The sequence below is a fragment of the Nicrophorus vespilloides genome, unplaced genomic scaffold (assembly GCF_001412225.1).
Source record: "Nicrophorus vespilloides isolate i.1.1-1 unplaced genomic scaffold, Nicve_v1.0, whole genome shotgun sequence".
NCBI lineage: Eukaryota > Metazoa > Arthropoda > Insecta > Coleoptera > Silphidae > Nicrophorus > Nicrophorus vespilloides.
Genome location: NW_017095946.1, coordinates 203,265 through 215,419, shown reverse-complemented (window position 1 = coordinate 215,419; position 12,155 = coordinate 203,265). Strand labels below are relative to the sequence as shown.

The 12,155-nt window shown below is 27.4% G+C and overlaps 2 protein-coding genes across 2 annotated transcripts in view; both read left to right on the top strand.

Annotated features, from left to right (window-relative positions):
- The window catches only part of LOC108568910 (larval cuticle protein LCP-30-like), an 894-nt gene extending 389 nt beyond the window's left edge, over positions 1 to 505 (top strand). The window contains exons 3-4 of the mRNA XM_017930260.1: positions 29 to 194; positions 255 to 505. Of these exons, the coding sequence (XP_017785749.1) occupies positions 29 to 194; positions 255 to 504 (416 nt within the window). The 3' untranslated portion in view covers position 505. The remainder of the gene's footprint in view (positions 1 to 28; positions 195 to 254) is intronic.
- A 7,352-nt stretch (positions 506 to 7,857) lies between these two features.
- On the top strand, positions 7,858 to 9,004 carry LOC108568909 (larval cuticle protein LCP-30-like). Its single transcript, XM_017930259.1, has 3 exons — positions 7,858 to 7,869; positions 7,933 to 8,492; positions 8,707 to 9,004. Exons 1-3 carry the CDS (start codon positions 7,858 to 7,860, stop codon positions 8,945 to 8,947), a joined length of 813 nt encoding a protein of 270 aa, XP_017785748.1. The 3' UTR covers positions 8,948 to 9,004.
- Positions 9,005 to 12,155: the final 3,151 nt, after the last annotated feature.

Genomic DNA, 12,155 nt, shown 5'->3' with positions numbered 1-12,155 from the left:
GGTGGACAACACGGTGGACAACACGGAGGACAACACGGAGGAAACCAAGGACAATCTGGTAACCAAGGAGGACACTTTGTTAACGGTGGACACGGTAACGCCATCCACGGATCCGCCGCTGGTAAATATGAGAACAGAAACTACGCCATCATCCGTGACAACAAGAAAGTCGATGTAGATGGTTACCATTACTTGTAAGTTGCAAATCATCACTCAATTCTAAATCATATATTAATCAATTAACTATTGTTTAGGTACGAAACCGAAAATGGTATCCTCGCCGAAGAACAAGGCAAATTGGCCAATGTTGGAACCGATGCTGAAGGTATGCGCGCCCATGGATTCTACACCTACACCGGCCCAGATGCTGTAGTTTACACTGTCAAATACACCGCTGATGAGAACGGTTTCCTCCCAGAAGCCCAACATTTGCCAACTCCTCCACCAGTCCCAGAACTCATCGTCAGGGCTTTGGAATACCAAAGGGCCCATGGCACTTTGTAAATTAATAATAGTCAGCAACATTTGTCTGACAAGATGCTATTTAAATTATAAATTGAACTTTACAGCTCAATATTAAGTTATGTGATAGTTTGCTAATATATATAAAATATATGATGACCTTCTCGAAATCCACTTTCTTTCTTATTTTGTCCCACCTTTTTATTACTATTATTAATAAAATGCATATTATTAACGTAAATTCAAAATAAAGTGTTTTTTTCAATTTACAATTATTCTGTTGTCCTTTCCTAATTTTTCTCATTTTTTTTTACTATTTAATTAAGAATTCATGAATTTAGTGTAGACATGCTAAGGGCTATAGCACACATATAATGGAATAAAGAAATCTTAATTTTCAAAAAAATTAAATAGCAATATAAAAAGCCTTGTTGATGAAATTTATTCTATTACAATTTAATATGAACAACGATTAACTTTGTTATAATTATAATTTAACTTAATATAGTTTCCAAAAATTATTCAATAATATAATAGCAAAATTTGTTCTATCTTTTTCATAATTTTATTCATAAATGTTTCAAAATTATGTTGTATAATTTTAAGTTAATGTATAAATGAATAAAAGAATTTAGATTTATAACCAAAACTTTTTCAAAATTTATTAAACATTTTTTTACATGATTTAAATTTTTGATATCATTTTAAAATTTCTGAAATAATATAAGCCCATATTTTTTGTTAACAATGAGGAAACTGCTTGATATTTTTATTTCAAATTTAGCAAAAAAGGTAAAGTGATGAAATTTAAAATCTGATACGACTAGTGACAAGTTCGAATCTCAATAAAAATAAAATTTTGTTGCGTTGTTTCTAAAACAACTAAAGTCTAGCAAATTATAAACAAATTATAAACGAATCTCATATACATTAACTAATTAAATAATAACTTCACAAATCAATACATTAAATTACAAATTTGATGATTTTATAATGAACCGCTATTTTTTTAATTAATTTAACTAATAACCATTCTGTCTGTTTATTAAATAATCTTCATATTTCATATAAGGAGTTAATCCAATTCAAAATATTAGTGATTTATTACATATGCCACGAAAGAGAATTCATCCGACTCAGCCATTATTAATAGGTTTATTATACATATTGGTTTCAACGATCATGAGTCTATGATATCTATCGCTACTAAGAACTATTCTTCATCTAGGTGTAATATGTCATTAATTCTAAAGGGGTCATAGGATCGTATTACTAAATGTGAATTATAATAAAATTCCGATAAATATTAAGCGTTGAAATTGAATTCGATAAGGTGTGAATCATAGTTGCATTTTACGAAATAATTTGAATAACGGGATTTTCCGATGAATATCCTTTGCGTCTTCGGTTCAATGATCACACTTTTACACAGTAAACACTATACATTTCATATAAACTAAAACGAACGCGAAAATTTACACTCACTATTCGAAGGCACGAGAGAAACTGAACTAGTTTTGCTCTAGTTAACTATTATATATAAATTATTAGCTGCTTTAAATTCACAAACAAGGTGAGGCGTGTTTATGCAATAAAACTTGATCTATTTGTAAAATATAAAAGTAAATGTTATAAATATATAAATTAGAAATTTTGTTCCAATACTGTTAGGTATTTCAAATGCTGAAATAATAAATGTACGCAACAGTGATTTTCTGATTCTACTCATATATAATTTATAGCAACATTTTATGTATGTATTTACTCAATTAGTCAGAATTCAAATTATTCGGTAAATTGGGAGACTATATGAGTTATTGCTGTATTTATAAAGTGCAGGTCTGAGACTGGTGTCTGGACCAGATAATTTATCCCGTCCATCGCGGAATAGCAGAGGAAGAAGGTCGAGCTACCGCACTAGGCGGTACAACTGATCACGGGGCATGGCAAATTCGGACACTACCGAAAGCGATTCAAACAAACAGAGACATCGGATTATGTCTGTGGCGAAGAAGAGGACACAGTCCAGCATTGCAGGTTCCGCTGCTCTTTGCACACCACCTGGAGAAGCGCAGAGAGGCGAATGACTCTACAAGGCCTACCATGGCCACAGAGAGATGAAGATGTCATCGAAATCGCAGAAGAAGGCGCCGAATGGTGGTGTGCGTTTGGTTGGGAAGCCAAACGCCTTGAGAAACTTGATCACCACGTGCAATACAGGCGCCAATAAACCGATAGCATTACATTATGACAAGTGATGTAATTATTATGTGCTATTTTATTTATTTATTTATCCTCTATTTCATCATTACTATCTGTATTAATTATTTTATTTTTCATATTATTCTTTTTCATTCCATATATCTTTATTATATTTTATCTTATTATGTTCTGTTATTTTTATATTTTTTACACACTTCATATTTTATATTTTAATTATTTTATGTATGTTCTATGCTTATGCGGTCCAATAAATAAGTTGTATTTATAAAGTAACTTTCATTTTATACATATATACAAAGGGATATTGACCGCAGTCATTCCGCCCACTCATTAGTAATAATTTAAGATTGAGTTACAATACTTCAAAAATTATTCAATATATTCATGATTATCCGTTTGCGCATATTTAATTCATACGTTAGTATGAAATGTCTATTTTTGTAAAGCATGAATCATCCTCAAATTTTACTAGATTTGTGATCATTAAACGTTAATCTTGTTTGATAATTGGATAACGAAATAATAAAGAAAAAAATAGAATGTACGTTATTACAATTATATATTAAAAAAAACGTGATGAATTTGCATTATTACTCATTATTACGTCAGATCGAACCATAAAGTAGGTTAATATATAAATAAAATAAACAAATCGTAAATATGACGTTCAAAAGCATTATTAATATTTATTAAATTCAGTTAATTATTTTAATTTTTCAAATGAAATTCATGAAAATTATTTATTCTAAACTATAATAATTATGAAATTTGATAATTTATTTAAATATATGTTTGTTGTTTCTTGAAATAATATTTTCTATTAAATATGACTGGACTCGCTCATACGAAGAATCAATGATATTTTGCAAATTTTGATTTCAAGATTATTGTTTAAAAAAAAATCATTTTTCTAAGGACGTCTAGATCATGGTTCGTCAGGTCAGGTCAAAAATTGCCAATTCGAAATTTCACAAAAATTTGAGACTTTCTAACATTTCTAGAATACGTCAGTTAATTCATTTTTTTTGCTGATGTTTTAAGTTATCCAACAAAGAAGAACAAGGTTTGTGAATAATACCAATGCACTATATTTTGTATCAAATTTATATTCACATACTAGTATTTTCTCTTATCCCATTTTATTTGCCCCAATTTAATCTAAATGGTTATTGACCTACGTTTTTCTGTCCTATTTATATTATTTAATTAGTTCTACTAATAATAATTTGAATTAATTAATCTTTTTATTTTTTTTCAAAATTGATATACGATATTTAGTAAATTTTTGTAATGATTTTTCTTTTAATAATTACACAAGAACAAATAATTACAGACAAAATTTATGAAATATAACAATACCTCGAATAGCACGACTTCGATCTGTTCGGAATTACTATAAAAAATTTCAAAGAAACTAAATTCTAAAAAAATTGTTACACAAGATTATTTTCATAAACATAATTTTTTTCCCCTTATACTCGACTCTATAGAGTTTTAAATTCCTTTATTAGTACGGTTTCACAGTTAAGAACTAATTATCCGCACTATTCGAGGTATTGCTGTATACATTGCAAACAAAATAGATAAAATCTTTGTTCTTACAAAAAAGTAAAAAAGTTTTAAATTCCTTGATTAGTTCGGTTTCACAGTTAAGAACTAATTATCCGCACTAATCGAGGTATTGCTCTATACATTGCAAACAAAATTGATAAAATCTTTATTCTTACAAAAAAGTAAAAATGTTTTAAATTCCTTGATTAGTTCGGTTTCACAGTTAAGAACTAATTATCCGCACTATTCGAGGTATTGCAGTACATATAGCAATCAAAATAGATAAAAAAAATATTCTTACAAAAAACCTTTTATGAAATTTATATGAATAATTATATATAAATTCATTTTAATTAGATTTATATATTATTTCGACGTGAACTTGTGAATTAAACAAAAAATAGATCAGTTTTAACTCTCAGTTAGTTATAAGCATATATTTGTCTAATTTATTTATTTTTTCTGATAAATTTATTGACTTTATGATCCATTCATACCTGAAGTTGATGTTTCGTAAATAACTACAGTTCACTTCTTTAAAATTGCAAAATTCTTTCAAATCTATACAAAAAGTCTTTACAAAAAAAAATATATTGAACCACTTAACACTCCTCATTTATTAAAATAAAAATAACTTTAAAATTAATTAATTATATGCATCAGTCCATTAATCTGTTTATTGTTATAAATTCTAATTAACATTCGTTAACTTAATTTAAACCTCACTTAGGTAATCACTGCATTCACTCACATCTTCCAGATATGTTATGTTTCCAATGGAATGAGAAATCCTGGCTCTTATACTCTTTTATACACCAATTCCCTACCACTCACCAATCTTTTGCACTATATAAATAAAAAGATCTCGCTCATGCTACAGTCACACTAAAGGTTGATGTTAACTAGATTATTATTTAATACATTTACTGTATTTAATATAAATTTACTATAAAATTACATATAATTATAACACACTGAATAATTTCAAATAAATTGTTTTATTAAATAATTTTATTAATTATTTAAACTTAATTTATATGGTAATGATGATATGTAATCAATAAAATTAAAAAAAATGAGAAAATACCCAATAAAAATAATTATTATATAAAAGTAGAATATTTTAAAGAACTGCATTCCAGTAAACTTGAATGTAAGATGTTTTTACAAATTATTAATCTTTGTAATGATTATTTTTTGTTATTGAATTAATTATGATAATTAGTTATTCGCAATAACTCTTTTTAATTGCATACATTATTAAAACATAAATCTTTAATTATTTGTTTTAATCGAAATTGAAAGTAGTTTTGTTCCACTTATTAGCATAACAATTGTTACTAAATTGTTAATGATGTGTCAAAAGTTTTATTTTTTTTAAAGAATTAATTTGAAAAGCATTATATTAAGTTAATTAATAATTATTATATAATTATAGCCAAATCTAAACCATATACATTTGTATTAAAAACTTAAACAACTATTTTTATCTTTTACATTTTTAATCAATAGTGATATGAAACAAGTTTATTTTTACATAATTTGTGAAAAATGTACCTTTATGTTTAATATAAAATTACATCAATACCTCGCATAGTGCGGCTTCAATCTGTCCGGATTAATTACTATAATACGGTTTGAACAACAAAAACAAACAATGGATTACACACAAAAATAAACAAAATAATTCAGCATTATCAGATAACATCTGCTTCTGAATTTCGAATTTGAATAATTAATGTAAACTATATACCATTAAGAATTTAAGGCGTTGACGGTGAATAAAAAGGTGATAAATATTACACAACATCTAGAAGAATCGTTCAAAACCTTTAGTTTTTTTTTAAATATCAATCGAATCAAGAACATTATTTACGACCTAATAAAATAGCAAAACTATTGGATAAATTCCGTTGACGATTCAATTATTTTTACGCCCAAAAGGAATCCGGTGACGTTGAATACATTTCAGGAACAATACTGATCTCTTTGACCTACAAACATAAATTAATTAGTAATAATTTAAAACTGAAATAAAATGTAATTGTATTATTTATTATTAATTATTGATAATATTATGTATGTAATATTTAAGGCCAATTGGACGCGTTATGTATGTTTTTATATTAAGTGACAATTTAAAGATCTTTTGTAATTTATTACAAAAAATGTAAAAATTAAATACAAATTAATTAAGTAATTATAATCATATTTCTTTTATTAATTATGAATAATATTTTATTTAATTTAAAGCATTGTGGATGGATACATGGTTTTCTACTCGTCTTCTTTTATTAGAATTATAGCCATATAATCATATTTCTTTTATTAATTATGAATAATATTTTATTTAATTTGAAGCACTGTGGATGGATACATGGTTTTCTATATAAAGAAATGGGCAAATATATCCGCCACTCGTCTTCTTTTATTAGAATTATAGCCAAGACTAAGTGTGTTTTCTTTGTTAATTATGAGTAATATTTAATTAAATTATAATTATAGTTGATAGATGACTAATTAATGTGGCCTTTTAAGTAACAATACAAAACTTTTTGACCTGATTAATTAAAAGAGAAATATAAAGCAATTAGTTAAATAATTTGTTGTTGTTACCATCGTGTTTTTTTTTGTATTATGCAACAAATTATTGTCATTAATTTTTATATGCGGTTTACGAGGAATGTAGTATATTTATATAGTTGAATCGAAATCGAAAGTACTTTAATTTCTTACAAATAAAAGAATAGTTCAAAGTCTGAGCGCAATTAAATAACAAATAATTTTATGTATATTTTATAGAATCTTCCACGGATATTAAATTTCCAATGCTAAAAATGGGTTATGCAAATCGGACGATTAAAATAAACAATAAAAAGAGATCGCTGCCAATAATGATAACATTTATTTTATCGAGAGTGATTAATTAAAAAGGTGAACAGCATTCTTTTGCTGCGAATCTCTTTCTAGAAGAATTTTTAAAGAATTGAATTATGCAAATCGATAATTGGATACAGTTTAAAACGTGGGATATTTTTGACACAAACACACAAAAAAAAAAGAGTAAATGACACAAATAATGTTTGGACCTTTGAATGTAATAATACCCACGTAATAAACACCTACAAGTGATTGTTCTTCAATAATTTATATGAAATTTTATTATATTTTTTTTTAAATAAATATTATATTCAAATATTTTTAGATACATAATAATTTTGTTTATGTTGTTGTCACGCGTTACCAATTTAGAAAATTCCGCAAAAAAAAATGCATTTTTGGAATTTAATTCTTTCTTTTTTGTGTGTTAATTTTGTTGATATGTTTGGAACGATTCATATTAAGTCGATTGTTGTTCGAAGCGGGCAATAAATTTTGTTTGCGAAATAACTGCCCATCGTTATGACTTTCAAATTGAAGGTTTCAAAGCAAAATCGCTTTTGGGAGAACAACGCATTAATATCAGCCGGATTTTAGATGAAAAGAGTTACACATATTTGTGTATAATGTAAAAAAAAAATGAAGAGCGACGGCGGTTTTATCGGATCGCTGTTGTCTTTCCATATATATACTCGGACTCCTCTCACAGAATCATAGCATTTGTCATCTCACCGTGCAAACATGAAGACCTCAGTCAGTGAACACACAAATTGTTTCTTTTATTAAATTCAATAATTATTTATTTTTTTTATTTAGATCCTTGTATTCGTCGCTCTTTTGGGATTGGCTGTGGCCCAGAAACAGTTCCGTTATTCCAGGCCAATTGCCGGACAATACCGTCTGAATGATAACGGTGGAAGGTACAAGTCAGACAATAATGGACAGTACCGTCCCGATAACTCTGGCGCTTACAACGGAGATAATGGACAATACCGTCCGGACAACTCTGGTCAATACGTCCATCAAGATGTTAAATACGAACACATCGAGGATAAATACAAGCACGCTGCTGATCAATTCGGACCAAACGGTGGAAACGGTGGAAACGGAGGAGGATTCGGACCTAATGGCAACCAAGGAGGATTTGGAGGTTTCGGATCTGGATCTGAGCCCGGATTCAACTCCGTATCTGGAAACAAATTCCCATCCGGTTCTTCCTCCGGCTCCGGTGCTTTCGGTAAAGACGTAACCTCTGGATCCGGCTCCAAGTTCGGCAGTGGATCCCCAAAGGGCAAAGCCGCCGGATTTTTCGATAAATCGAACTGCGCCGTCATGCGCAAAATCGAGAACGTGAATAAAGACGGATATTACTACGTGTAAGTGTTATATTTTCGTTATGAATATTTAATTTTCAATTCCTAAAACGCCTCATTCGATGCAATTAAATCATCGTTGAAATACCAATCTCGCTCGGAGGAACAGTACATTCACTTTACTTGGATAAAAATCGACGATTTACTGTATTTTACTCATTGCATATACAACCAACATTGCATTATATCATATATTAATATATTAATTATTTTTTAGCTACGAAACTGACAACGGAATCCGCGCGGAAGAGCAAGGACAATTAGCTAACGTTGGAACTGATCAGGAAGGTATGCGCGCCCACGGATGTTATACCTACACCGGCCCAGATGATATCGTTTACACTGTAAAATACACTGCCGATGAGAAAGGTTTCCTGCCTAAAGGTGATCACATTCCACAAATTCCAGTGGCTATCCAGAAGGCCCTTGAATACCAAAGGGCTCATGGAACTTTGTAAATGTTGCCAGTTGCTGATATTTAGCATTTTAACTGAACCTAGACCACAGACATATATAACGTAGACGCTATTTGTATAAATTTGTAAATTATTAATTGAAAATGTATCTAATTACGAAAATTGAATAAAAATCATTAAAAAATTATATCTTGTATCTTATTACATATTCATTCTTACAAAATCACTGAAAATCTATGTATCCATTTTTATCAAAACATTTTACACATATAGAAAAATCTTTCTGAAATATACAAATTAATTATTAACATTTTCATTTAATTCGTAACATTATTGGAATTTTTATATATAAGTATATATCTCCAATAGACTTAATATTTACTAGCAGACAATATTGAATCATTATTATACAAATAAGTAATTATATAATATTGCAATATTTAGAAATAAATGCAAAAAGTAAGAAAATAATCTCTTGATTATCAATTTTCGCCAATTAAATGAATACATTACACAGATTTTTTTCATTGTGATTATATGTAAAAGGGTGTTTAGTTGTTAGTAATAAGTTTAACAATTTATAATATACTAAGTAAAATAGATTAAAAACATCATTATCCATAAATTAATTTAAATCTGTGAATGCGCCGGGTTGTTAATATTAATTAAATTGTATTTATTTCACAATATGAATTAGGAAGAGGGTCAAAAGCAATTTTATATATACAGTGGAACTAAAATTTCTGGATTTTTACTCGTATAGTGAAACATATTCAAAAATACACATATTATGTGTACACAAGTTTTAAAAATGATGCAGAAGGCGCGCAATCCGGTACTTCTTTTTTCATCGTCACTCGCTATGCGAAATGTCGCTCATTAAGCGAGTCATTTTTCTTAAAATTAATTTTGTTCGTTAAGCGAAATGCTCGTTATGCGAGGTGCTCGTTAAGCGAGGTTACACTGTATAAGTTTTCTTTAAATAAAAATTAGTTTAGGTATTAAATGTTATATTAATTAGGCAGATAAATCTACTGTCAATAGACTTTTGTAATTATTAATTTCTTATATTTGCTGAAAAATAACTTTAATAATAGATTATTTCTATATATATTTCTACAGTGGATCCTCGCTTAACGAATTTAATCCGTTCCAAAATTTCCGGATTTTTACTCGTATAGTGAAACAATTTTTCTGACATAAACTAATGTAATATACGATAATGCGTTCTATTTTGTGAGTCATTTTTCTTACAATTTATTTTGCTCATTATGCGAGGTTCAACTGTATTTCAATGATATTTTGAAACGTTTAATTTATATTGTTCGTATATTTAAAAAAGTATAATAATAACTGTTCCATATAAGTAAGCTAAAATTAATTATATAATTATTTTATATAGATTATATAATTAGATTATTGTTGTATTTAATGATTCTAATAATTGAATGATTCTAATCATTTATTTAAGAACTTGATCATAATTAATAATGTTCTTTATTTTTCTAATCATTATTGATTACAAGATAGAATTTGTGTACTTAATACTTAGTACAACATATATTAAGACAATTGTTACATAAGTTAATCATTATAATAATATCATTTATTGCAAAAAAAACATAATTTTTCTTATTACGTTAAGTTTGTATAACATAATAAGAAAAAATAAAGTAAATTAAATTGCTATAAATTAATTATTATATTATTAGCAAAATGGAATGCATTTTGGGTTTGAGGTCAAATACCATTTAATAAAAAAAAATCCCGATTGAGATGAGTCAGCAACATCGATAGGTGAGTCAGTTGGGTGTGATTGCGCGCCAATTTCAATAACAATTATTTTGTCAAATATTTCAATGATGATCAGGCGAATAAAAAAATGAATCCAATGAGAAATGCGTTAAAATATTAGAAAAAACTATAAATAAATTAATTGTTTCATTGGTAATGCGTACAAGGCCCTGGCATTGCAGCTATATCATTTTGAGTATAATTATACTAATATATATTGCCTGAGGCATTTCTGCTCTCATTGTTTGAATTAACAACAATGACGTGCAATATCTTATAAATTGCAACGTATTTATTGTTTATTATTAGACTCATCATAAAATTAAGGTAAAAAACAATATTTTCAAGTTATGATAGATTAAAATACGTAAACAAAATAAATATGTAAATAAATTTTTTGTACGATTTGCATTGATATAACAACAATTGAGGTACATGTTAAACCGCTTTTTTGTTGAGTTTAAACATTCTTGGAACATGTAAAATCCAGAAAAAGCAATAAATTATATTATATTCGTGTTTTTAATCCAAAACCTATTTATTACAATTCAACAACAAAAATATATTTGTTTGTATACTTAACACAAATGCACTTTTACTATTATTTCAAAAACATTCTATTTTTGCAGCTGACTAATCTAAATTTGTTACATTTTTTTTAATAAAAAGCAAATTTGTTAAATTGTAAGTGTGAATGATAGCAATTAATCTCATTACTTTAGAAGCGTATTAATTCGAAACATTTAAATTAAATTTCTTTTTTCGTGTTAATTTTATATATCAAGGATATATTAAGCTTTTATTACTAAACCGGAAATCCCAAAATTCCGTCAGAGATTTTCGGATAAATGGTTCGAAACTTGGAATAACATAATGCACGTATACTTGTAATTTATACATATAATTAGTGATGTTAAAGGAGTAATTTTGTCATCTAAAAATACATTGATTCAAAATTTAATTATACATATTTAAAGAAAAGAGTAGTAAAAAAGAATGCCTTAAGCTATAAAAGATCATGAACTCTAAAATATTGTTGAACTCTAAAATGATGAGATAATTGTGAATGAAATCATAATGATTATTGTTTAAAATAATCACCGCATTTTTTTATAGTTAGAATCATTGTTAGTCTCCATATTCAGGGTTATGTTAATACAATTCCGGATGTATCAAATTTGCTGAAAAGTAGAGCTTCCCTTTCGAAAACTTAATTGTTATAGAAATATTCTAAAAAATTAGTTATGCTTTGTTATAATAACAAAAGTTCATTAATAATACTTGGGTGTCTTTTTGTATTTTAGAAAAATGTAAATTAGGCAAATGGGTAAAAGTATACAATTTGTTTACATCAACGTTTTATGTAAGATTCAATAAACAATTCAAATTCGTCAATCAAATACTTTTGAACAAGTTTTTATTCTGTATTCAACTTGAAATGTTAGTCTCTATATTC